The sequence below is a fragment of the Fukomys damarensis genome, unplaced genomic scaffold (assembly GCF_012274545.1).
Source record: "Fukomys damarensis isolate Sample0158 unplaced genomic scaffold, DMR_v1.0_HiC HiC_scaffold_30, whole genome shotgun sequence".
Classification (NCBI taxonomy): Eukaryota; Metazoa; Chordata; class Mammalia; order Rodentia; family Bathyergidae; genus Fukomys; species Fukomys damarensis.
In genome coordinates, this window is record NW_022900942.1 from 38,751,821 (window position 1) to 38,779,444 (window position 27,624).

The following is a 27,624-nucleotide window of genomic DNA, read 5'->3' on the forward strand; positions in this document are numbered from 1 at the left end:
ATAGTTCCAGGCCACCAACACAGGAGACCATTGAGATGGAATAAGGGGAACAGGCCAAAATTTAGGGCAGTAAGTTACCACAACCTGTATCTCATTTCAGGGCAAGAGGAGACAGACCACAACAAAAGAATAATATGAACACACATGGGATTCAGCTTCAGCCCTGATCCCAAAGATTTTCTAAAACTAAAACCACTATATTTAAAACAAAAAATTCAATGTTTCTGTTAATTGAAGGAAAGTTTACTCTTGGGATCTGATTCAGTGGCTGGAAGACTAAGTGGAAGGAATATCTCAAAGCAGAACAAAAATAAAAATTGTGAAGAAGGGAAACAAGCAACTTGGATCAGAGATCAAGGAGGCCTAATGCAGGGACATAGGAGGTCCCAAGAGAGAAGATGGAAGAGATGGAGAAAAAGCAAATGTCAAACAAATGACAGAGGGAAAGTCTCTGAGCTGAAGAAAAATGAGTTTACAGATTGAAAGGCAGGACAGATGCCTAACTTCATAAAATTCCTGAACCCCAAAGAAAAAGAGAACATCTTAAAGTTATCTAGAAAGAAAGACAGATTATTTGCGAAAGAAAAGAATAAGATCAGTCTTGGGTTTCCCATTTTTAGCACCTGAGTGACAGAAAATGAAGGGATGATATCTACAGACAATAGAGAGGCAGGTGCACCCCAGGGAGCCCATACCCAGCCACGAGGCCATTCACTTGTCACTGTGGACATGCAAAGAGTCACAGAATATATCGTCCATATTTTCTCAAATGTTGTTTGAAGAAAATTCTCAAGAAAGTTCTAAACAAGTAATAAGTGAATCAGGACACAGATTTCAAGAGAAGGGAAGATGAAGAATAGAGAAAAGAACAATAGTACACTCCAAACAAACAAGGATGGAGTATGTGTTATAGGCCAAGTAAGGATTATGGCAGAAAGAAGAAGCATATTACAAGGAAAATTAAGAATGATAAATAATCTCAGTAAAATTTAGGGTGGGAGTTGGCTGGAGAAGTACTAGTGTTTTAGGACTGAGGCACTGGGGATGGAAACAGTGAAGGAATTATAGAGACTTTAGCTCCTTGGGGTAAGGAAGGAGTACTGGAGAAATGGGGTATATGTGAGGGTAAGCCATCTGGCGTCTTGTTTTTATATAACAGTAGAGAGGTGGGCTTCTGATCATGTGTGTTGGGAAAGGGCAGTAACCACCAGTGGAAGGGAAAGCCTGAGTGTTCACTTCTTCTTATAAGAATACTTCCAGTGTCCCAATTGTCCACGTTTTGACTTTACAACACCCCAAGTGAAGTTCCTCTTTTCTGTTTTAGGCTGGAGGTGCCCATCAGGTGATAGTTCTGCAGAGGGTACCTTCACTTCTTAGTACATGACCTCGACTTACTCCCCACTCCATGTATGCCTGGGAGCCTCTCCCAAGTTCAATTCCACAGCATCTGTCATTCACTTAAACCCGTCAAGAAGATCACCTCCTCTTTATCTTCCCTAAGGGCTCTGTTTTTGGTTTATGCCAGTAGCATGTAAACCACACTCCTTGCTTCTAACTTCAGCAATCTCATCATCAACTTTTTTTTTTTTTTTTTGGTATGGGGGATCGAACTCAGGTCCTTGTGCTTGAGAGGCAGGTGTGGTGCCACTGAGCTAAATCCCTGGCTTCAACTTCTTTTAATATTTACAATGGATGGATTTGAAGATTTGGATAGAGAAAATCAGGCTCAGGGATAGGGAGTTACAGGTGTGTTTGATTTGGTACAGGTGAGGCAAAGAAGGTGAGCGCTGTGCTGATTGCCCCAGAATTGAAAGCACAGTGATCCAGGCAAGAGCATTTCTGCCTTGAGCTGGGCTAGTCACCACTGCAGGACTTTGCTTCTTCAGGGTTTCTCATCGTCAGGTAGTAGACGCGGTTGGCCTCTGGGTAGGTGACCTTGCTGAGTGGAAGCTTATAGATTGAAGGGTTGTTGGTTGTCAGGAGCAGGAAGATAAGGGAAGACAAGCAGAAGGGCCAGGTGCCTGGAGTCACACCAATCTGGAAATAAAAGCATTGGGGTCTGAAAAACGTTTCTGGGCTTCTGTTTTGAGCTCAAGACCTGAGGAGAAGGATATGGTAGGGGCTGAAGATGGGGCTCCTCCTCCAATAGAGGCATCAGTGTTCCTAGATTCAGAATGTCTGGGGAGTTGGTCATAAAATTTGAGGTGTTTTTCGGTCACAACAGAAATCTTTTAATGTTGAGCTGAAAATTGGCCTAGGGATTGTCTTTCACATCTGGTCTTACAGCTCCATCTGTCCCTCTTCTCTGGGTAAACCCTGGCAGAAACATTGGGTAGTACACAAATTCTATAACTCACTCATAATTCTTCCACAAGACCCCAAGTGTCTGGAAGTTCTAACAGGGGAGCCATAGCTAGGGTAGTGCTCAGGAGAATCCAAACTTACCACCGCCATCATGTTGGAGAGGGCTGCTCCCATGTATGCGCAGAAGAGGGCTGTGGAGGAGAAGGACGATCAGAGTCAGCTCCCCAGAGCTTACCTTTGCCCCCAGCCACTGCCCTGCAGAACAGGGAGCTCAGACCAAGGCACAGAACCTGTGCACTTTGCTGCAGCCTGCAGTCTGTACTATACCCTGACATCATGCAACTTGTCTGACATTGCTTGTCTTTGCAATTGTCTCCAACCAGACTATGCATTTCTTTGGCAACAGAGATTAAATCTTGCATTTCCTTCTTTCCCTTGCCCACATCCATAGTGGCCTTGCCAGGGGTTTATGGACGTTTTTGGCTTGGCCTACTTAAATTTGGGGATGGGTTAGAACAGGGGAGGAATAGCCAGAGTGACTTAGTTGTCACTTTGCTGAATACTTACCACAGACAAGGGCTAGCAGGTGGGTCTGCCAGGTGAGGGCATAAAACATACCCCCGATGGCAATGCAGGACAGGACACAATTGTAGCCCCAGAGGCCCATGTAGATGGTCTTGAAGGGCGTGGCCACGGTTAGGGCTGTGGAACAAAGTGTGCATGTCTGGGTGATTCTGGACCTCAGGAAAGAGGCCACCTCATGGCTGATGCCATGTCTGAGGGTGACTTCCTTCTTGTATTTCACCCCATTACTCACACCCCTACCTGTTACAGGAGCCTCCACAAATGGCACCCCGGCTTAGGAAACTAACAGTGAGAAGAAGCAGTGGATTCTCAAGCCCTAGTCTCCACCCAGAGGTGTTACTGCTTGTAGGGTGAGGGGAAGCCTACCAGGCAGGCCAGGCATTCCCTATTCCTTTAGCCAGAGCAGCTGCATTTTTAGCAAGGAAAATTTTCAACTTACAGAGTCCTGTTTCAAATGGTTCAGAAAGATTCTCTGTCTACACAGATCTACATGGATATGAGACGTTACGGTCAAGAAGCAGGACGTGAGCAATATGGTGAGTTTAGGCAAAGAATTAATGGGTACTTCGTGTATTTACTTTTGTAATTTTTTTGGTGTGTTTGAAATTATTTCCAGTTTAAAAGAAAATTTAAAATTCTGCTTTCAAGTCTTTGAAAAACATTGGAATAAGTAAAATACAGGCTGCTACTTCCAAACCCTCTGTCTCATTTTGGACTCTATCATGGGGAAGAGCATATCCATATATAAATGTGTGTATGTACATATACATATATGTGGGAATATGTGTGAAATGCCAACCCAATTTGGGGAAACTCTCTTCCCTTTAGCTTATTTAAAAATTCAAAGTGCTGGGCCACATGTACTTGAACATGGAGATTCCTTTTCCTCTCCCCAACCTGGCTACTCTCCTCCACCCTCAGCTGAAGGGCTCCGTACCCAACTCCTTGTGGCTCTGCTCTCCATATGCCCTGCTCCTGCAGCCTGCTCCCTTTGGAGGTTCAAGAAAGGGAAAAATAAATCCCTAACCTAACAGCATTTTGAAACTCCAATGAAGAGAATACATCTAGGATAGTTGCCATGTAGAGGGGAAAAATGACTTGGGACAACTATCCCCAGCACCTCCCTGCAGATTGAGGGCTCCATCCTACCTGCCAGCATCCCCACAATTGACCCAATGGCAGCATGCAAGCAGATGAGTGGTGAGCAGATGAACAGAGCCACCAGGATCAGGCCACCAGTCCAGGGATTGTCACAGCCGTACACCTGGCCCACCCCGACAGGGATGGCTTGCAACAGCTGCAAAGTCAACAGAATCCAAGTCATTCGAGTGCAGGCTGATAATGCAAAGACCAGCCTCAGGGCCAGGACTGAGCCATTTCTGGAGACACTAATGAAGCAGAACAGGAGGATGATGGTGACTTCCAGCATGAAAGGAGATAGGGAGGGCATAAGCTGGAACAAATGGCTCCTCACTCCACCACCTACCAGGCATCTAGCATCCCTTATGCAGTCAGGTGGGGACCAGATGTGGGGCTGGGCACATGGCTTTCCCTTTGAGAGGACAAGCTTTGAAGGGCCCAGAATGCTACTCCTCCCTACACTACTGTTGAGGGTTTCAGGGCACTAGAAGACTTCCTCTAAATTTCTAGAAATCCTAGAAATATTCTAGGCCATTGTGATGGGTGATTTTACCAAATGCAACTAGGCTAAATTCTCTGAACTCAACCCCTCAGGTTTACGGTCTGTCCATCTTGACACTGCCAACGCATCCTTGTGGTAGGTGCTGTCCACTCATAACCTCAGTGTTACCCTGGAGGTTGTGGGCCTCTGGAAAGATGAAGGAAATGAAGTCACATTCCCTGCTTTTGGGGATCACTTAAGAACATGGAAAAGCACTGTGTGAAACTTATGGAAGATGGCATGAAGCCAGAACATCACTGAGCCTGAGAGTGAGTTGGTGGTGTTGGGATTAGGGGTGATTGACTTGGGAGTGATGTCAGATGGTCTTTCTTGGCTTGGCTGAATTGTCCATATTTTGCAGTCCTTTGAGGGCAAAAAGCAAGAAAAGTAGAGAAAGTGAGAGTCCTGGCTTGTGAGTTCAGGGTTCCAGTGTTGAGGGAGGTTCGGCACAGCTTCACTGTGTGACCATGGGCCCGCCACTTCCTCACCCAGGCTGGTGTCCACCTCTACAACACAAGGCACCTGATCTGGCAGGTGACCCTACAGCTTTAATATTGTGTAGTTCTTTTCTCCATCACTGACCCATCTGGCTCTTAAGAAAATAGGGCTCTTTATGGCTGGATTCACAATAAGTGCTTAATAAACTATACTGATCAGTCCAGTGGTTCTCGAACCCTGCTGTATACTGGAATCCTCAGAAAGCCTACTGATGTCTGCTTTCTCCACATCCAATCTGATCTATAGGTATGGGGCCTCTCCCTGGCCTTAAGTGAATCTGATTTATAACAGAGCTTGGGGACCCCTGGATTAGGTATCAACGATCGGCTGTAGATATGGCAAGCTAAGTACATCTTTCCCTTGCATGAGGTTTTGTTCTTTTTAATGACTTGATTTGATTCTGCTATCAGTTTGATTTCTGTAGGGAGCAGTTTTTGAGGAGTTCCAGGGTGCTTCCTATCTTTGCTCACCTTTGTCTCCAAATGGGTGAACTTTTAGTAGCCACACACCAGTAGGACCAGAGTCTATAAACTTGTGAGAGGAAAGATAGGGTAGGGCCCAGTTTTATTTATAGGAACCCAGAAAATACTTTGTACCAGACCAGGGAACTCAGCTTACATATAGGAAACAGACAGGAAATGCACTCAACAAATATCTCATGATTTGCCAATATCTGAGGAACGCAGAATGCCGAGGAGAGTCCAGCTTCCACCAGTCCGTCTGGGAACAGGAATTGTGAGCCCAAGCAGGCAAGAATGAGAGGAATGAGGGAACAAGTGGCCTTGGAATGGAGCCTGGCTTCAGAATGAAGCTCTTCTGCCGGGATCCATATTTTTGCCTGAGGAACTATGTACTGGGGTGACAGGTGGAAGCTGACACCTGAGGGTGAAGGGCAGTCAGGTGTGGGGTGGAAATTTACTGAGCACCCTGCTTAGTCTGTCCTCCTTGTGATTCCCAGGACAAACAACAAGCTGGCTGAACAAAAAAGAAGTTCCTCCACTTGTTTTAGGGAAAGGGTAAAAAGGCATTGATTTTTCAAAATTCAGATCCAGACAGTGTGTGGGAGAATGATGCTGGATATCAGAATGCTGGGCCGGTCAGGAAATGAGAGAGTGAGCTCGGGCCTTGGGGTACCCGGATTTGGGTCTACCACTTTCCAATCGTTTATTTGGAAGATGAACAAGAGGCACCTCTTCTCTGTGAGCCATACCACACTGGCTCCTGGGCACTGGATGTCCACGCTCACAGCATGGGTCAGGGGCTGAGTGAATCTTTGTCTCCAGTCATGGCCCATGCCTGTGGCTGCCACTTGGACAATGCTGAGATCAGGGAGAGTGGGGTCTGTACATCCAAGGTCAATTTGCCTACTTGCCACACGGCTGATCCTAATGATTCTGTTAATGTTTTGTCTCTGCTCCTTCCCTAGCCATTTTCCACCTGAGAGAGGGGCTCTGTTTTTTCCAGTTCTTTGGAGTCAGCCCACAAAAACTTTAAAAAGCATTTGCACAGTTTGCAGGGGCATTTCCACCGGAAGTGCAGGAGCATTTCCTTCTCTGGCAGGTTTAGGATTAGAACATGGTTTCCTTGAAGAACCTTGGAGTGGGAGTTCTGGAGCTAATTGCTGATAGAAGTCCACACTGAGGTCCAGATACACAGAGACAACAAGCAGGTCTGGGTGGCAAGGGCTCAAAAATCCTTTCATACAAACAGTAGTTGAGGATGTGGGATATGTTTTCAAATTTTCAAAAGACAGCCACAGAAGTGATGTTCTGAATTACCCTAGAAAGAGGAGCTAGAAGCAGTTCGTGAAAGACAAAGGGAGATGGATTTCCCAGGCTTATAAACAGCACTCCAATGCTTAAAGATGCCTGCTGATGGGGTTCACTGCTTTGTGAAGCAGTGCTTTTCATCTCACTGGGATTGTCCAGCCTGAGGTTACTCATTCTGCCTTAGACTAGAAGGAGATGGTTCAAAGTTTAGTTGCCCAGGTATTAAGCACAGGCATTAGCTACAGGTTGATCTAGGGCAGTGGTGGTGAACCTTTTAGAGCTTTCAATGATGCAAACAGCTCACTGTGGCACGTATGACAGAGGTTCACCACCACTGATCTAGGGCAACTAACTATTTTTGTGCCTTAGTCTTCTCATCTGTAAAATGGGATAGTGATAATGAAATGAGTTAATATAATAATGGTTAGAATCAGTGTCAGTTGTAAGTTTGATTTAGTTTTAGCTGTTAGCTATTTTTATGGTTATTAACAGAGCCAAAATAATTCTATAGATTTACTCTTGTATTTGATTTTTTCTTATATTGTTATTATTAATATAGAGCTCAGTAGAATAAATAATTATGTACATTTATGATAGTAGTATGTAGAGCAGAGCTTCTCAACTTTGACCCAGTTGACATTTTAGACTGTATAATCTTTCCTGGTGGCAGGAGGAACCTGTCCTATGCACTGTAGGCCATTTAGGAGCTTTCTTGCCTTCTACTCACTAGATTTAGACCTCTCTAGTTTGAACAATAAAAATTATCTCCAGACATTACCTAATGTCCACAAGGAACAAAAGAAAACCATTGATATAGAAAGTCTGTGAAAATTCACCCTCTGTCTTCTATTGATGCATTAAAACCCAATTTTAAATGTTTATTTTAGTGTCTTGTCCTTTATCACATTGTTTAATGTCAATTTAGCACCTAGTGTCTGTTCACTTGCAGGTTATATACTTTCCCATGTAAATGTTTTGTGAAATCAGGGATATTGTTGCCTTAGTCCTTGTGTATTGTCTGCAATGAAAAAGTGTCTAGCATATTTCAGATGGTTGGTAGATATTTTTTGAGAGGAGGTATGGATGTAGCAGTTAACTCTTTATGGTCTCTGCTGAGGACAATCATTTGGTAGAGAGATTTCGAGCAAAGCCAAGAGCCTGGGTAATCTACAAGCTGGTTAGTGAGAATCTAGGGGACTCTACTAGAAACTAAGAGCCTCAACTCATCAGCATTAGGTAACTTACCAAGGGCATTTCAATCTCTGTCCAAGTGATATTGGGCACAGAAGACACAGGTTCCACCAGTGTTGCAGGAAAGAAGAGGTTGTAGTGGCCCGTGGCTGCCAGGTACAGGGTCAAGGTAATGTTGAAGGGCAGTGTAAAGACCGGTAGGTCCCACTTACTGAGGATGGAACTCAAGGCACTAGAAACAACGGGGCTGGAGATGGAAAGGCAAAGAGTCAATCACTTAGGTTGACCTTGACTTATCAACTGAGCATCCTTAGGTAGACACCGTTTGTCTTATCAACAGTGACCACTGTATCATCCACCATCCCGCTCCTTGTCATCGTTATTTTTGGCTTTCCCAAGAATCCAGGGGTCCTCTGATCTGGGACTGGAAATAAGATGTTCAATGTGAGTTTATACCTTTGAGAAACAAATGTAAAAAACGTGACATTTTGTACAGAATACTATAGGAAATATAAGGTGTTATCACAAAATATGGTGATTGTTAAAATTAAAAATTATTGCAGTAAAAGCCACATTGCCATTACTTCTCATCAATACATCCCCTTTACTTAAAACACACTTAACCCATCATCCTTGTCGCTTTCTGACGCAGTTTTGGAAATTCTCTTTCATGTCTTTTGTTGTGTTGCCATGATTTCTTCAATGCCATGAATTAATTCAAAATGTTTACCTTTCACAGTCATTTTGACTTCAGGGAAGATCCAGAAGTTGCACAGTGCCAGGTCCATTGAAGAAGGATACAATGTAGTATTTTTATTTGACAGAAATTGCCATAAACATTTTGAATCAATTCAGGACATTGGGGCAGCTGCTTATAAGAAAAAAGACATACAACAGTTATTGCTCTGGGCTGTGATAACCTTCTAGGGTGTGTAACCCCTTGAGTGGGAGGGTGACCTCCCATCACACACAGGTCTTGTGCAGGCTTAAGCTCAGCAAAAACACCATGTGCTACTGGATACTGGCAGGTGAAAATGGAACTTCAGTAGTTTGTACCCTCTGTATCTTCTTCCTTGGAAAGAGTGAATTTTGGATACAGAGGGAGCTGAATGCCAGTCATAACTCTTACTTGCCAGCTGAATGAGTGATGTTAGGTCATTGATCTCTCTTAGTCTCAGTTTTTTTTGGAAGGGATCAGGCACTCTCGATACCCAACACTTCACATCTTCTGTGCTCAGAGGCTGCTGGACCCAACGTGAAATCACATGATCTGGCTGACTGGTCTAACTTTAATTCAAGACCATGAATCTTGAGTGAGCATTTAGAACTGCCTGAAAATGCTACTGTACATTCCCAGCACATTAAGTCTCCAAGATGCTGAGAACCATTTCATATTTTCACCTTTCTCTTCAAATCTTTACTGCCAGTTTCCCTTTTATTTCAGCCAACAATCAGACTTTACTTCATTAAAAAAATAGAAGTGACAAGATGAGAAATGTTTCATTTTCCCAACCGTAAAAATCTGCACCTTGTCTGCCTTGTTCCTACATACTCTGCTTCTCTGCCTCTTTCATTTGATGGAAGTGTCCCTGTTCTTTCACGCACCAATTCTTTTCTCTGTTCTTTGGATCTGATCAGTTTTAAGGATTTCACTCTTTTAATATTTTCCTCTTCTTCTTGTTTTCATCTTACCTTTTTCTCTAGCTCATTCTCATCTGTCTCTAGTATGCTTTAATTTGTCCTACCTTTAAAAATCCCATCCTTTAATCAGATGCCTATTCCTGCTTCTTCCCTATGTCTTTACTTTTTTTTCTTTTTTGTATGGGGGATTGAACTCGGGTCCTTGTGCTTGCAAGGCAGGCCACCGAACCACTGGGCTAAATCCCCGGCCCATCTTTACTATTCTTTTTTTTTAAAAATTTAATTTATTGGTACATTCTAGGTAGACAGTACAGTTACATTCATTAATGGGATCTTGTACCTCTACATGCCAGGTCTTGGTTCTCATTTTTTCCCTTTTCATCTTTACTATTCTTTATGGCATTACTTCTCAAAAGGGCTGACAATCAGCTGAATGAGGTGGCACATGCCTGTAGTCCCAGTGCTCTGGGAGACTGAGGCAGGAGGACTGCAAGTTCAAGCCCAGCCTGAGCAATTTAATGACTTAGCGAGACATTGTCTCAAAAAATTGAAAAACTGAAAAGGGCTTGGGATGTAGCTTAGTGTGAAGACCCTGGATTCAATACGCATTCACACACACACACACACACACACATACACACACACACACACACACACACACATGCAAGGTGATCTTTTTATCTCAATTTTTCTACTACAAGCCATTCCTAAACCTGCTCCAGTCAGGTGCATGTTCTCATTGCATCACAGAAATAGCTTTGTCCGGTTCACCAGTGAACCAATAACACCTATTTTGACATACTCACTGTCATTCCTACTTTTCTTAAGGTTGGGCTCTCTCATTGTCTGAGGGGGTTACTGTGACATTGGAATTTCTTAGTTTTCTTCTTGCCTGCTCTTTCTTTACTTTCCTCAGCTGACTTTCCCCTCTTCTGCCAGACATCTATATGTTGGAAAACCCTACAACTCCCCTTCTCTTTGTCTTAATCTTCCTTTTTGAGTGATATTCTTTAGTTCTCCGGATGGAATACTTTCTATATGATTCTGCCTTTCAAATCTTGACTATATCACTAAGTTTGAGATTTGTACATCTCGAACTTATGTTCTCAACATCTCTACTTGGAAGTCTAGCAGGTAATGTTTCTAAATAGAAGTCATTGCACTCCATCTCTGCCTCCAACATATTTTTCCCTTAGTCCTCTTTGTAACCCAGGTGCTTAGACAGATTATGGGAATCCATTGGATTTTCTTTCTTTTTCCTCCTTCAGATCCTTAGCCTCCCAGAAAGTCATGTTGCTTCTATCTTTCTTAAATTATACCTCATATTCAATCACTTCCGGTCATGTTCACAGGTACCACTCTAGGCCAAACTCCTTTCATCATTTTGTGGGTCATTCGTTACAACAGATTCCCAACTATGCTTCTGAATAATCAAATCCATCCTTTACTTTGCAAACAAAGGGGTTTGTTTAATTTAAACTACACCCATCACAACTCTGCTTAAAATTCTTAAAGGGCTTCCTGTTTTTACTAGTTGTACTAAAAATCTTAATACTTGCTGGGTCTATGGGGTGTGTGAGGCTGACCCTCACTCTCTGCATTCACCTTCTGCTGCTCCTCCATTCACTGGGACTCAGCCTTACTGGTTTTGCCTCTGTTGTCAAACACATCATCCTTCCCTTGGTGGGAAAGTCTGTGGCACCCTTCATCCACGTCTTTACATCTTCACATGGCAGATGTCTTCTTATCAGTTCACTGACAGCTCAAATGTCCCCTTTGTAAAATGGCCTTCCCTGATCACACATGCCTGGAATTAATCTCGGGTCTTATCGACGCCATTTTGTTTATTTAAAGGCACTTATGGTGTCTTGAAATGACCTTCTTTTATTAACTAGTTTATGAGTTTTACCTCTATCTTTACCTGCAATGTAAGAGAAGAGAGTTCCTTCCCTGTTCACAACTATCTTCAGCGTTTAGGATAGTCTGTGTACTCATATAAGTCCCAGGCACTCGGATCTTTGTTCACTGGATAAATCTGGAAAATGGCACTGCTAATACCCACCCTGCCTGGACTGCATTTCAAAGAGTACACGAATGGACTAAGGACTGTGCTGGAGTGGTGGCAGAGAGCTCTGCCTAGGGCAGGATGTTAATAGTTTCTGTCTGTTAAATTGGAAAATGGCATGGCAGGGTGGGGTGGAGTGCTGAGCCTAACTGCCACCCAGTGCTATGGGACTGAAGGGGGTGTGCTGATAGGTTTAACCTAAGCAATTACAAACCAAACACATGCAAATGAGGACAAGTTCTGCTCCTCAGGGGGGACACATGTTTGAGTAGCGTTAAAGCCACATAAACGATGGCATTGTCTTTTTGTCCCAAAGGATGAAGAAGAAACCCCAAGAGGAAATATAAAATACTCAATGCTTAATGTAGTAATATATTTGCAAGCACTACTAAAAAGTAATGAAACAGTATTTAAGCCAAATTAGTAACTCCAGACTTTGAAACCAAAGAAAGACTTTTACTTCTTAGAGATGTTAAAAATAAATCACCATGCTTGATTTATTGCTGAGAACAGGAATAAATCACCATGTCTGAGCAGTGTTGAGATCTGATCGGCACGTACATGAGCAGTCAGGGGCTGGGATAAGGGTTCACCATGAAGCAGGCCCACTCCTGAGACTCTTGGACATGCTACTGACCTGCTGTGAAATCAAATGAACTAAGGACCACGTTGTGAGTGGCTGAGTGCTCACACCTATTCTGTGATCTAGGAATACATGCTCTTAACTGCCTTCCTTCTTGAGTAAAACCTCAATGGATGCTTCCAGTCCAAAGATTCTATGCTTTACATGTAAACCTGCGTTCCAAGAAGGCCTTCTAAGTGAGTTTTCAGCTTTTAGGTTCTGGTTACACCACACAATAGATGATTCCCATGTATCCTGGGGCTTAATTGTGCAGGTTCTGGATTCAGAAAGTCAGCACCAAAACTTGAGACCATCATGAAAAGCAAAATAAGTAGGACTCAGAAAGTTAAATATCGCATGTTTTCTCTTATATGAGAAGCCTAAAATATAAATAAGGGAATGAAATATAGGAAAGATGATAGGAAAAGAGAAAGTAGAGTCTAGAGATGGGATGAGGGGAAGAGGAAGGAAAGGGCAGGTAAAGGGATTGAACATGAAGAGGATCTGTTATATACATGAACCACTTGTCCAATCCAACATCAGTGTTAAGTATTATGAACTTGTATTAATAAAAAATAGAAAAGAAGAAAATGCAGCAAAATAATATAAAATATAATAAACCAGCTCTTTTTTTGGCTGTATCAAATGCACTAATTTTTTTCTCTCTCTTTTTTACATAATGACAAAGAAAACACAGTTTTAAAGAGTTTTATGTTATATGACCTGGGGCAAGTTAATTAACGTCTGCATTGGTCTTTCCTTCTATAAATTGAGGACAAACATAACCCTACCTTGCTTAGTACTGCACTTGGCACATAGGAACTGCTTAATACATTTTAGCCTTTATTATTAAATCTATTATCCAAGGAAGATTATCCACCCAATAAAAACTTGGTCATTTGCTGCTTTTAAAGGTCTCTGTTATTCCATACCCTGGCATGATCCCCTCATATAGCTCCTGACCTCATGGGCTTTCACTGTGTCTTGCTAGACAAACCATCCCATCTATGCATACAATGGATCCCACAGTATGAGCATCTTGGTGTCGTATGAATCTGTAAGCAGAAGTGGGTGCCTCACCAAGCCATGGTTGTGAAGATGACAGGAAACAGAAGCCACCAGTAGTAATCTAACTTCTCAGAGGACAAGGCCACCAGTAGTCCCACCAGCATGCCATTGTAGCCACAGAGTCCTGAGGTGATGGCTGACCTGGGGAGGAGACAGGTGTTTTGCACTGGAATTTGGTGGTCCCCCTTGCCCTCCCCTCTGGGGGGGGTTAATTTAGATGACTTGTATAATCAAGAAGATTCTTTTGCTAGCACTACAAAAGAGGGCACTGCATGAGTACTGAGCAGTCACATAGGTGTACACACACACACATACACACACACACTTGGTTATTCTTGCTGGTATAGAAGTAAATTATTCATTGTTATCAGTGGCTAAGCTCTTTGCTTTTCAGGGACATTTCAGACTGTTAAGTGTAGGGAAATCTCATAGAAGTCTTGTGTGTGATATGGGATATGGGTGTGTGTGTGTGTGTGTGTGTGTGTGTGTGTGTAAGGCAAGGGAGGAGGGACAGAGAGGAGGGAGGAAGGTGAGGAAGAGAGGGAGTGTTTTCATATTGTCCTGTGTACAGTTTGCCTGGCTGAAGTTTTGTTGCTTTCCCTCTCTGTGTGTCTGTGCCCACACAGACCCACTGAATGCACTTAGGATGCCCGTGTGCCCATCCCCTGTCTCAGTCGGAGTGCTCAGAACTGTGTAGCATCAAACTCGGATCTATTGCTTCAGACTGTTTTAGAGGAGAAACCTGTGTTCACTAAACCTGTCTCCTTGAGCCTGATCAACACAACTTTGACTTTTCCAATAGCTCTACTGGGAGAGGAGAGTGGGGAGGGGTTAGGAAGCCCACTGGGCAAATCTTCTGCAAGGTCCCAACCAAAGAATGAGCTTCATGTGCTTGAGGTTTGTCCTCCTGTACTGGCCTGTACATCTGATGGGGGGTGGGTTGGAGCCTGTCTGTGTTCGCTGCTGTATCCCTGGGTCCCATCATCAGCAATGCTCCCAGGGAACAAGGCCCGATGGTACTTTGTAAGTTTTTGGAGAGAAACCCACTGTAAGAAATGCATCTTATATTATGATCTAGTCCTCCATCACACCCCAACATAAGTCAAACCAAATTTTACAAAATCATATTTACCTTCACTATGCATCGATTGCTCTAGTTGGCTTTGTTTTATTCTATTGTTTTAATATTTTAAAATGCTGTCAACATTTGATTCATGATCTGCAAACCTCCACATTAAAAACCAGTAAGATATGGGATAATCTAGTATCTATTTCTCAATGTTCTTTGACCATCAGAAGCTTCTGGGAGGACCTTGTCAAAAATACTTCTCCCAGATTCACTGAATGAGAGTATCTATCTACAGGAAGGAGGGAGAGCAGGTGGGCTGAAACTATATCCCCCCTTTTTTGTCATACTGGGGATTGAACCCAGGGCCTTCCAACCGAGTGACATCCCTTTAATTTTAATTTTAATTTTTGAAACAAGGTCTTCCAAAGTCTCTTCCAGGCTGATCTCTAACTTGTGGTCCTTCTGCCTCAGCCTTCCAGAATGCTGGGATTACAGGTATGAGCCACCATACCCAGATTTAAACTGTGTTTATTTTTTTAAACTGTATTTCTTAATATTGCATTAGGGGAGCCTACCAGGGAAATCTGGGAACTGTTGGAATAATATATAGCAAAGTCTGAAGAAGCAGTTGAGTTCTACAAAATGGTAGTTGTTACTGTTACTTGACTTTGCACTGACTAATGCCTCAGAGTCAGCAGAGCTGGCCCCCCCCATGCTGCCTTGATGCATCCTGACACTCCTCTGTGTCCCCTTCCTTGATGTCCCTGTCTTATTCCCCTTTATTCGCACCTCTCTCCCATTCTCTGTATCCACCGTGCCTATTCTTAGGCCGTCCTTTCTACTCTCCCACTGCTCAGCCATGTCTGTTGTGTTATTCTGAATTCATTGCCTATTAACCTTGTCTCCTAAAACTAGATTATAGACTCCATGAGGAAGGAGCACCTTAAGCATTTCTCAGCACTAGGGAGTTCCCTAGCCTCCAGAGTCAAGCAGAGTCTGATGCAGTCAGAGTCTGATGCTGCTGGGTTGGTACAGTTTATTTCTTTAGGGACCATCAGTGACCTGCTCAAAATTGGCACTCAGGAGACTGGCTGGCTATAGGCCAAGTTTGGCTGACCTGTTGAGAAAAAGCTTCACCTGTCTGCTCCACGTGTCTTGCCGAGAGGTCTGTGGGGAGGAACTCACCTGTCCTGGCTTAAGGCAAGAGCAGTTAAAGTTGAGACCACTGTCCCCAGAACCCCGGTAATTGTCCACCAGGGATTCTGGATCAGAAGCCCTATGATGATGATGAGGCCGCTGAGGGGATTGTTGACGAACATCACCTGAGCTGTCCCCCTGAGGATCCAGTCTATGAACTGCAGGGTCAGGGGCTTATCTGCAAGAGACAGACAGAGCCATCAACAGGGTCCTGCCTGCTGCCCTGCTGGACCACTGCTTGGTGCTGCAAGCAAGGCACATGGGAATGCACGAGTTAGGACACTGCTCCTCATCTAGCCCGGGTAGGGTGTGGGGGATGGCACCCAGTTCAAATCTCTGAATGGCCCAGCAGTCAATCTGCAGTAGGTGATACTTTTTGCTCTACAGACTGAGGCACCAAGCTGAGACCAATTTAACTCAGTTCCAGCCATCGGCTGGGTTGGTAAGGCTGCCCCAGGAGCATTCCAAGGGAAATTTATTGCTTTAAGGGAAGGAGTAGGGAGGGAAGAAACTCTTTTTGTGTAGTGCTGTATGACTCAGTCCAGGGCTGGGATCTGAGCAGCAAAGAAAGTAGCCAGAAGAAAGGAAACTGGCAAAGAAATCGTTTTAGCCCAGCTGTGAAAATCATTATTGAATCAGAGCCCAGAGGAAGCCAGGTGTTGAAGAAAAAGGGACACACATTCTGTCTGCCTCCTCCTCTAGTTTGGTTTCCAGGACAATCTGTGCTGGTGGGGGGTGAGTTGGGGCAGGGAAGGGTGGTGTTAGTTTAGTTCAGGAGAAAGTTAAAAGGAAAGAACTCTGAAACTTTGGCGAGGGTGATGCCGATATTTTCTTGGCACACAATAAGTCTGTGGAACAGAAGAAGGAATGGCCATTCAATGTGTTTGGGAAATGTCCTGCGTGTTGCTCATGTGGTTGTCTATATCTGTTACACATAGGAATGAGCAATTTTGCCAAGGACTAAGATCAGTGAAATGCATTTAATTCTACAATGTGGGAATTCCAGGTTAGTGGGATATATTGCGCCTGCCTGGAGTCAGCTCAGGGCTGGAGTCTCCACCTCATCTGTAGAGGCCTTTATCAAGCAGGAGTGGGAGTAGAGGAGGGATGGTTGTCTCTTGCCTGGCCTATGCTTCTTTCCTGGGCATTTGCTTACCTTTCAGCCAGTTCCTGTACTCTTTCATGTCGCCTGTGACATAGCCCATTGCTTGGAAGAGGCTGAAGCCTCCCTTTGCTGCAGAGCCCCTGTGGGGTACCTCACTGTCTCTCCTTTTACTCCTTTCATTGGGCTTTTCAATTTTCACAATGTGGCTATCTTCTTTAGGTGACCGGAGATCCTTCCAAGAAAAGTCATGAGACGATATTAAATAATATACCTTTTTGAGAGCAGGATCATTTGGGGACAGAGGAGGTTGCCAGGTCTTATGATACAGATGAAGGATCATAGTACAAAGGGAGAGACTTATGTCCATATTCTAAAGCCATCCAGAGTACTGTGTAAACCTGACCTCCCCAGGATTACTGTGTATTCTTTGTAGCAGACTTCTTAACATTTCATGCCGTGGGTTCATTTTGGAAACTTAGAATAATGTCACAGATGTATAAAGTAAATAAGATTATAAAGAAAACCAATTATACTGAAATATAATCATCACAATATTGAAGAAACTGTGATCTATATATTCAAAATAGATGTAATATAGGTTATAATTTAAAATTAACAATGAGTGAATACAGGACCATCTCATCCCAACTCAGGGTGATTCTGTAAGGCCATCTTAGCTGCCCAGCTCACCATGGGAATCTGCTGAGGCCTTTTTTGTCACTGCACAACAACTCAGTGTAGCCTTCCTAATCCTGCTGCCTTTCTCTGTGTTAGTCCAAAGGCACACCCCAGTAACCTTATGTGCAAGTCTCCATGTAAAAGTCAGATTCTTGGAGCCCAACCTAGGACAGTGATAGAAACTCAGGTACTGTTAATATGTCTGTGGTTCATTGCCTAAATTTGTGCTAAAGTAAATGCTAAAGTCCATTGGAAGTTAGTGAAAACAAAGATAAATTGTTTTTCTCCATCGAGTTCATACTGCCCTCAATCTGTGGACTCCTTGGTCAGAACTTCTTGCCCTATAGCTGTGTGTTCATATGATAGTCCAAAGGACAAGCTATTGAGCACTTGAAATGCATTCAGCCCTCAATAAACTAATCACAGAAGAAAAATTACTTGACTCGATAAAGAACATCTACTAAAGACCTACAGCTAATGTCACACTTATTGGTGAAAGATTGAATTCTTTTCCCTCTAAGATCAAGGCAAAGATGTCTGCTCTGGCCATTTCTATGAACATTATCCTAGATTTTCTAGCCCATACACTGGGCTAGGAAAAGAAGCAAAAGTAACCCCTATTGTGAAGAAAGTAGTCAGCTTATCTCAATTTATAGATTTATATTGGAAATTCTTTTTTTTTATTGAGTTTATCGGTACTTTTAAAGCACCTTACATGACAGATCTTGGTTCTCATTTTTTCTTCATACCTCTGCCCTCCCTTCACCCCCTTCACCCTCCCCGATTTACAAAGGCTTTGTATTTTGGAAATTCTTAAGAAGTTTTCAAAAGGGCCTATTAAAGGAATAAGTTCAGCAAGGTTACAGGATAGAAGATCAATATTCAAAAATCAATTTTTTTCCATGTACCTGCAGTGAACAATCTGAAAATAAAATTAGAAAAATAATTCTACTTATGATAGCAACAGAAATATAAACTTTTTGGGAATAAATTTAATAATAAAAGTGCAAATCTGTACACCAAAAACTACAAACACCATTGAAAGAAATTAAAGACATATATAAACTGAAAGTTATCCTCTGTCTACACAAGACTTAATCTTGTTAAAATAGCAGTATTCCCCAAATTGATTTTCTGTTGCCTTTTTCCCAAGAAATGGAAAATCTGGTCCTGAAATTCATATGGAAATGCAAGAGTCTCAAACAAAATATTTTTGAAAAAATAACAAAATGGGAGGGTTCACACTTCTTGATTTTAAAGCTTAAATAGATGGCTGTAGTAATTATGGTGTGGTACCATCTTAAAGATAAAGATATAAATCAGTGATATTGAACAGAGTCCAGAAATATCCCCATACAGCTATAACCAATTAATTTTTGATAAAGGTGCTAAGACAATGAGAATGAGTACTCTTCAAAAAGTGGTTTTGAGACAACTGGATTTCCACATGCAAAGATAAAAGGTGAACCTCTATCTTATTCCATATGCAAAGAGTAACTAAAAATAAGTAAAAGACCTAACTAAGTGCTAAAGCTATTAAACAATGGGCACAATCTTCATGACCTTGTAGAAGAAGAAGGCTTCTTAAGATATGGCACCAAAAACATAAGCAATCAAAGAAAGATTAGATGAACCGGATTTAATCAGTTTTAAAAACTTTAGTTTCAAAGGACACTGTCCAGGGAGTGACAATACAACCTATGTAGCAAGAGAAATTATTCACAAATCATATTCTGGTAAGGGTCTAGTATACAGAATATATACAGTACTGTCACAACTAAATGACAAGAAGACAACTCAATTTTTAAAGTGAGCAAAGGATTTGAAAAACATTTCTTCAAAGAAGATATATAAGTTGTCAATAAACACTTGGAAAGATATTCAACTTCATTTGCCATTAGAGAAATGCTATTTAAAATCACAATTTCACATCCATTTAGACTATTATAAAAAAGAAAGATACTAAGTTTTGCTGATGACGTGGTTAAATTAGAACCTTATATATTATTGGTGAGAACGCACATGGATGTAGCTGCTTTGGGGAAACATTTAGCAGTTCCTTAAAATGCTAAACATAGAGTTGTCATAGGGTTCGTAAATTCCACCACTAAGTTTATACCCAAGGTAATAAGAACATAGTGCCATACATGGGCCTGTACATAAATTTTTTTTTTCTTTTTATTGAGTTTACTGGTACAATCTAAGTATACAATACAGTTACATTCATTATTGGGATCCTGCACCTTTACATAACAGGTCTTGATTCTCATTTTTTCCCCTTGTCCCTGCCCTCCCTTCACCCCCTCCTCCCCTCCCCATTTACAAACACTTTATTTCCATTTTTTCAATTTCTCATATTTTTTTCTCTCCCTTATTACCTTTCCCCCACCCTTCCCACTTTCCTTACACCTTTAGCCCTTTACTTCCTATTTCACATTATTAATTATCTCATTAGGATCCTGTGTACTATTATAGTTTTCCACACCAGAGAAACTATTCGGTATTTCAGTTAAAGAAATCTCTGTATGAACATTAAAAATAGGGAATCCTAAAATAAAACTAAAAAGGAAAGTAAAAGAGAAAAGGCAATGATATAAGATTAAAATAATCCTTAATTCTGAAGATGAATATGGTCCCTTAACATATTTAAATTGCTTCTTGCTCTTGTAGTCTTCTTATTCCTTTTTTTCATTATTTAGAGAATACTTTATTAGTTTCTGTAATCAAACCCACGTAGATATGACCTTACATATTTAATACAGTGCGTTACCCCGTACAAATGGAAAAATAAATAAAAAATAAAAAATTAACATTTCTAGACCAATATGGCTGTCCATTTCTGTACAATGCCAACTCAACACAGCATTAATGTTTATAGGACCATTATTTATGAAAACTAAAAGGTTGGGAACCACCTAAATCTCCACTGACTGACGACCAGATAAACTGGTGTGTCCACACAGTGAAACATGATTTGATTCAAAAAGAATGAAATCCTGATTCATGCTACAATATAGACGAACCTAAAGACATTATGCTAAATGAAAGAAGCCAGTGACAAAAGGTACAGATTATCATATGATTCCATTTGTATGAAATATCTGGAATGAGTAAGTAAATGCACAGAAACAGAAAACAGACTGGTGATTGCCACAGGCTGGGGGAGAGTAACTGCTAATGAACATGGGGTTTCTTTTTGAGGTGATGTAAATATCCTGGAAGTAGATTGTGGTGATGCTTGTACAAGCCTATAAATATACTTCAAACTACTTAAATGTATACCTTAAAATGATAAATTTTAGGGTATATGAAGTATATCTCATCCTTAGCAGTCTCTGTTCCTCTCTACTCATTCAGCAGCTAACCAGCCCGTCCCGGTGCTCCTGGGTTTAGACAGTGCCAATAGTCTGCATCCTAACGGCCTTTCTTCTGGGCACCGTGGAATGATTCAGGAGAGCAGGTCCAAGGGCAGAGAGTTTGGAAGACTCTCTGGTATGGCAGTGTGTGTGTTCTCTACTTGTCCTTCAAACCATAGCTCGCTCAGAGCCAGGTGTTTGGTGGAAGGCTAGGTAGGGCCAATCACAGCTGTGACCACGTAATGAGTAGGGTGGAATCCCTCTGGGCAGCGGTGTTTCCTGGTATATACTGAGTCCATCGGCAATCTGGGAAAGCAGCACCCTTCGCTTCCCTCCTCCCTCAGCTTCCCACCTGGAAGGCATCCCAGAGCAGATGGACGTTGCTCACCTTTTCTTCAGGCATTTCCAGCAAGGGCAGGGCCTGGGAGCCCAAGGGCCAGGTAGGGCTGCTCGGCTCTGACTCGTAGAGGGTGGGTCTGCTCGAAAGGGTCTCTGGCAGAAGAGGACTGCTGTTATCAGACATCTCTTTCGGGGGCAGTTGCTCATCTGTCATGTGACTGGTGAGAGGGGAAGAGAAAGAACAGGTAATGAGGGCAGGGCCAAAGGGACTTGGCTGAGGCTGGAAGACACCTCAGGAGGCTTCTGGCCTGGAACATGAGCAGTGTTACTTGTGGGACCTACTGTTGCTATAGCTGGAGCTGCCAGAAGAGCCCGGAGCTATTCCTCACCCATGTGAGCTTGACTTTTCCAAATATTCTCATTTTTCCAGGCCCAGAAGGAAGTCTCTTCTCACTGCAAATAACTTCCTGATCACCTACTTAGACATATCTTTTTTTTTTCCTAACCACTGAAGAAAACCCTTTTCTACCTTTCATGTTACCTGCTGCCATCTTATTGTGGTAGTTAGATGTGTGCATAATTCCCCCTTGATATATAACACATAGATCCAGCACTGATTTAGGGGCTAAAGGAAATTCCTTTTCTAAGTTGCTGTGAAGACTGTTGTGTTTATAGATGACCACTGATCTCCCTTGTCTCTGCTCTCTTCTGTGCCCTTTGTAGTCCCTTCTCCTTTTTACTCCTCTAGGAACAGCACAAGGCCCTGGTGCACTCTATTAGAAGCTGTGTGTATCCAGGCTGGAGGCATTTTCCCTTCCATGTGAGGCTCTTTTTCCTTCTCACTAGGGCCAAGACTTAGGACACAGCGTGTTCTTTTCCTCTGCTCAAGGCCTCCAGTTTTCTTTTTCACCCTTCTACCCTCTGGTGGTGCTATACTTTCCTCCTTCCCATTTAGTTGCTTCAGCCAATCTTCTTTGGTCTCATCCAGCTCAGTTATGTCTTTATTTACTTTACTGTGCTTCTCAGAAGTGGTGTAAAAAACACTGGGGATCTTTCACTATGTTCTAAAGATTACCTCACTGCTCCATACTGCCTGCCCTGAGTTACAGAAAGTCTTTCTTAGAGCAGGGACTGAAGATCCCTAATTAGGTGCAACCATTCCTTGCACTTACCATCATAGACTCTACTAGAGATTGTAGAGGTCTCTTCCAGAGGGAATGAAGACCCCTACCCCTGCATGAGCGCCATTTCCTTGGGCTATTTCCTCCTCTCAATAAGGGGGATTTTTGCTTTCCACTTTTGCTTCCAGACCACCCTCTCACCTTGCTTGTACAGAAATCCTATTTTCTGAGACATTCCCCCTTCTCTGTTTGCTCACTGCCATTACTGACTTTCTGGTCCCTGTCTCATTCAGGTATGGCTTTAGGTGCTCATCAAAATTCAAAGCAACTTCAATGTCCAGGCAGATCACTCATCATCTTTGGCTTCTCAGATCCTCATCCTCCTCATCTCCACGGAGTCTTTCTGCCTCCTCTTTCCAACCACTGATTTCCAAAGTCACAGCATAGATTTAGTATCACACAATTTAATAAATTCTCAAAAGTCAGATCCCTCCTCTGGCTGCTATCTCCTGTAATTTCACCTTATCTGCTGGTGTACCCTCTCTGATCCAGCCCTTTGACTTCTTGGAGACTTCTGATCTATTAGTGCTACCTGCTCCCTATCTTCCTTTCTCTCCTTGATCAGCTTAGAGTTTATTTTATTTCTTCATCTCCATGTTCCCCTCTCCCTTCATTTTTCTTGTGTGGTGAAATCTCAGCCAGGACAAACCCAATGCCCTAACTTTCCCATGCTTTCCTAAAGCCACCAGCCGTGACTACACTTTCATAAACAGAGTAGACTGCTTTCACGTTATCATTGCTACCACAAATGAACACTTGGCACCTCTTTTCCTCAGTTTAGTTAATCTCATTCTGGTTTCTGTTACCACTCTCTTTGCTGATGTCTCTAAGACTTGAAGGTTGGCGAATCCAAACATGTTCCACTCCTCATCTCAGGAGACTGCTCAGTGGTGTTCTAGGAGTTGACTGTCTCTCTTTCATGCACCAGCTTTTCTTTATAGCTGTTCCTTTCTCTGGCTGCTTCTTCACTTCTCCTTGGCTGGCTCTGCCTCCTGCACACTCAAGCATGCTGAAGAATTCTGATCTGGTGCATCTTTTCCGTCTTCAATGATCCTCCCACCCAGGTGATGCCAGCGATCACCGTCGCTTTATATTCCATCTGCACGCCTATGACTCTCAATCCAATTTCCAGCCCAGCTGTGGGCAGTGGATTAACGGAGTCATCTCTCCACTTTACCGCTGCACATGGATGTTCCAGAAGTAGCTTAAAGTTAAGATGCTAAAAACTCATAGTGTTTTCCAAGTCCTGTGATCCCTCAGAGATACCCACCCAGGAAAAGTTCCCCACCTCTAAGCTGCTCCTTCAGAAAGCTTAGGGGTCACATTTAATGCTTCCCTCCTTCCACACTCCAAAACTAGAAATTCCATGTCTGAGAAATACCTTCATGCTCACACAAAAACAGCAGGCGACCTTCACCTCAGGCTTTTTATCCAACCATCTTCACTTTCCAACCCATAGTCCACAGGGCATTTATCATATGAATACTCAAATCCACTCGAGTTGGTTGTCTGCTTAAAACCCACTAGGGGTTTCAGATGAAAACACACATCTTTAATATCGTGTGCAAGGATTTGTACTGACAAGTTCCCACAAGCTGTAGCTCATCCTGAGCTTCTCTTTTCCGAGGGCACTGGGCACCATACTGGCCTCCCGGGAGTACCTGGAAGGCACTTTCCATCTCAGGACCTTTGTATGCACAGGTCCATCAGCTTGGAAGGCCTCTTCCTCACTCTTTAGCTGGAGAACTTTGTCTTGACTACCTTACAGGTACCTTGTCAGATCCATCCTCTTCCCAGCACTCTTTTGTTGCGCAATCTCATGGGACTCAGTATTCCTCCTCAGGGTAGATTTGGGCATTTATTTGTGTACCCCCCCACCTAGAATTCGATATTCATAAGGATAGCAACCCTTTCTTTTCTGTTTACTGCTGTAGCCATGGCTCCTAACACAGTGTCTGGCATATAGTAGGTGTTCAATAAACAAATATTAAAAAGAAAGAAGGAAGGTAGGGTGAAGAAGGAAGGAAAGAAGGAAGAAAGGAATTGTAAGTGAGGCTTCAGGTGACTACTAGAGGGGGAACACTTCCTTGGAGAACTTTACAAATTGCTGTGGATCTTAGGAGTCTCCAGTGATTTCAGAAGAGCTCACTAGCCCTGCATTTTCAGGAAGCAGGCCCAAGACTAGAACCTGTCTTCATTCCCAGGAGCAAGCAGCTCCTGAAGCCATAGCTCATTTTGTGTGGTTCTAGAAGCATCATTCAAATCCCACCCATCCTGCTGCTGCCATTGCGCTGGAGTGGGGATCTTTCTCTTCCCTCTCTTCCAACCCTGCAGGTGGGGGTTCAGTGACAGATGGAGGTACCTAGCCCTGAGGGGCCACATCAGAAAGTTTTGGGAGGGGCTGGGATTTAGCTCAGCGGTTCAGTGGCCTGCTTTGCAACAAGGACCCAAGTTCAATCCCCGGTAACAAAAAAAAAAAAAAAAAAAAAAAAAAGAAAGAAAGAAAGTTTTGGAGGGTTGGATCACAGCGCCAAGGCTAGGAACCTGTCCCTTTCCTCTGTGTTCTCTCCCTTTGGTGGCCAAAAGGTGACATAGCATCTCTGGTCCCTTGGCAAAATTTTCTGAGAGGTGGTGGGATATCTAGACACACAAGCTGTGTGACTCCGGGAAGCTGGATGAACTGTACAAGTTCTGGAAAGAACTGTGTTAAATTTTGTGGCTGTAAAATTCATTAAAAGTTTAGTTGAGGCCTGGGTCCACAGCCCCACCCCTCCGTGCCTCAGCAGAGGAACAGTGAGAGGTGCAGCCTCATGGGGGACTGCACACACTGCCCCCCATGCACCTTTGGCCTCCTGGCTGGGCTGGTACCTGGATTCATACCACAGAGGCACGAGGGGGGTCATAAAGGCCATTGTTCTGAGCTCTACCTTCAATTTTGATTTAATTCACACAGTTAAATGTAATAGATTAACAACAACCACAAATTGTCATTTTCCTAAATTGTGCTTGATGCTATTGTGTTGCTGATTGTATTTACTTTACTTGGGCTAAGGTGTTGTGATTGATTTAATCAGTTGTCCTTTCTGATATTATGAAAATGAGATTGCCTCAGAGTCATTACGGACTCAAAACCTTAAGACAAGCTAGAACAGGAAGATTGAAGTATTAACTCATAGTACCAACAATGGAAATACAAATGAGAAGACATTCAAGCAAGGCACAAGCACAAAGGCTGCCTGTTCATCAAAAGAAAATTCTGAAGGAAATGAGGTGGCAAAGTCTGATAATCAACCACCTGGACATCGTGAACTGATAGCACAGGAAGTAATAAAACAGATGAATGAGGCTCTAGAAAAATTCGGAACAGAAATAATTTTTGAGATAACTATAGATGTGGTGAGCAGAATGAAAGATGTGGTTAAAGACTCTAGAATGAAACAGATAAAAAATACCTGAGCTCAAGACCATGATAGAATTCATTAATGCCCAGCAAAGGAAAGAAATGGAATCTATGAAACAGATACAAGCAGATATCCAGGAGATTAAACACTCTATTGAACTCTACATAACAGACTGAGCCAAGCTGAAGAGAGGGTATCGGATATAGAAGACAGGATGTTGGTCAGTGACCATGAAAAGAGGGATATTTTTTTAAAAAATAAGGGAACATGAGAAATCAGTCCAACAGCTCCTAGATGAAACAAAGAAGAGTAATATAAGACTGATAGGAATCCATGAAAAAGCAGGAGAAAGTACAAGTGACATAAAAAACTGTTCACAGAATTAATGACAGAAAACTTCCCAAACACAGCAAAAGAATTTGACATACATATAAGTGAGGCTTATAGGACTCCACATAGCCATGATCACAAAAAATCTACACCTACACATGTAAAAATCAGGGTCCCAGAAACTCAACAGAAGAATGATATGCTATAAGCAATTAGAGAAAAGAAACAAATCACATGCAAAGGAAAACCATCAGGATCATAGCAGATTTTCAACCCAAACCCTCAAGTCAAGGAGAGCCTAGAATGACGTATTTCAAGCCCTAAAAGAAAACAACCTCCAACCTAGACAGATGTATCCTACAAAACTCTCTTTCAAAATTGATGGGGAAATAAGATACTTCCATGACAAAAAACACCTGAAAATCTTCACGAATACCAAACCAGCATTCCAAACAATTCTAAATTATATCCTAGAAAAAGACAATGAAGATTACAACTCCATGAGGCCCAACAGAGCAAATCCAGCAGGCAAGGCAAGAAATGAAAGAGAGAGGGGGAAAGAATTAAAGAGAGCCCACAACAGGAAAATAACATGATGGTGATAAGTTAATACATATCAGTTATAACCATCAATGTCAATGGCCCCAATTCACCCATCAAAAGAAACAGGCAGAATGGATTAAAAAGCAAAATCCAATATGTTGTAGACAAAAAAATGCACCTAGTTCAAATAGAAACTCATAGACTGAAAGAAAAGGAGGAAAACATTTCTCCATGTGACAAGAACACAGAAAAAAGCAGGGGTAGCTATCTTATTTGCAGACAAAGTAAATTTCAAACCAAAACTAATTAAGAGAGACGAAGATCCCTATATCCTTGTAAAATGAATAATCCAAGAGGAAGAGATGACAATCATAAATATATAGGTACCAAATACTAATGCCCCCAACTATACAAACCAAACATTAAGGGATACGAAAAACCAAATAAGCACTAATACAACTGTAGTGGGGGACCTCAATACCCCACTGTCACAAACACATCAAATACCATCTAGACAAAAACATCAACAACAAAATACTAGAACATAACCAAGCTTTTGAACAAATGGACTTAATAGACATCTACAGAGTGTTCCACCCCACAAAATCAGAATATACATTCTTTTGAGCTGCACACGGGTCATTCTCCAAAATAGACCACATACTAGCTCATAGAACATGTTTAAGTAAATGCAAAGGAATTGAAGTTATTTCATGTATATTATCAGACCATAGTGCAATTAAACTGGAGATCAACAGCAAAAGAAACCACAAGAACTTCACAAACACGTGAAATTGAATAACACTCTTCTGAACAACCAATGGGTCACAAAGGAAATTAAAGAAGAAAGTAGACACTTTTTACAATTATTGATAATGACAATACAACATAAATGAATCTATGGGACACAATGAAAGCAGTTCTATGAGGGAAATTTATAGCAGTGAATGCCCACACTAGAAAAACAAAGAGAACTCAAATAAACAACCTCATGCTGAATC

The 27,624-nt window shown here is 42.3% G+C and overlaps 1 protein-coding gene across 2 annotated transcripts in view; it reads right to left on the minus strand.

Annotated features, from left to right (window-relative positions):
- Slc14a2 (solute carrier family 14 member 2) overlaps positions 1 to 27,624 on the minus strand; it is a 445,750-nt gene that overhangs the window by 30,019 nt on the left and 388,107 nt on the right. For both annotated transcript variants that reach the window (XM_010616575.3, XM_010616574.3), the window contains 9 exons: positions 21,218 to 21,386; positions 16,847 to 17,027; positions 15,679 to 15,868; positions 13,437 to 13,565; positions 8,083 to 8,275; positions 4,039 to 4,186; positions 2,872 to 3,006; positions 2,446 to 2,495; positions 1,863 to 2,037 (listed from right to left, as the gene is read on the minus strand). In XM_010616575.3, the coding sequence (XP_010614877.1) occupies positions 1,863 to 2,037; positions 2,446 to 2,495; positions 2,872 to 3,006; positions 4,039 to 4,186; positions 8,083 to 8,275; positions 13,437 to 13,565; positions 15,679 to 15,868; positions 16,847 to 17,027; positions 21,218 to 21,382 (1,366 nt within the window). In that variant the 5' untranslated portion in view covers positions 21,383 to 21,386. The remainder of the gene's footprint in view (positions 1 to 1,862; positions 2,038 to 2,445; positions 2,496 to 2,871; positions 3,007 to 4,038; positions 4,187 to 8,082; positions 8,276 to 13,436; positions 13,566 to 15,678; positions 15,869 to 16,846; positions 17,028 to 21,217; positions 21,387 to 27,624) is intronic.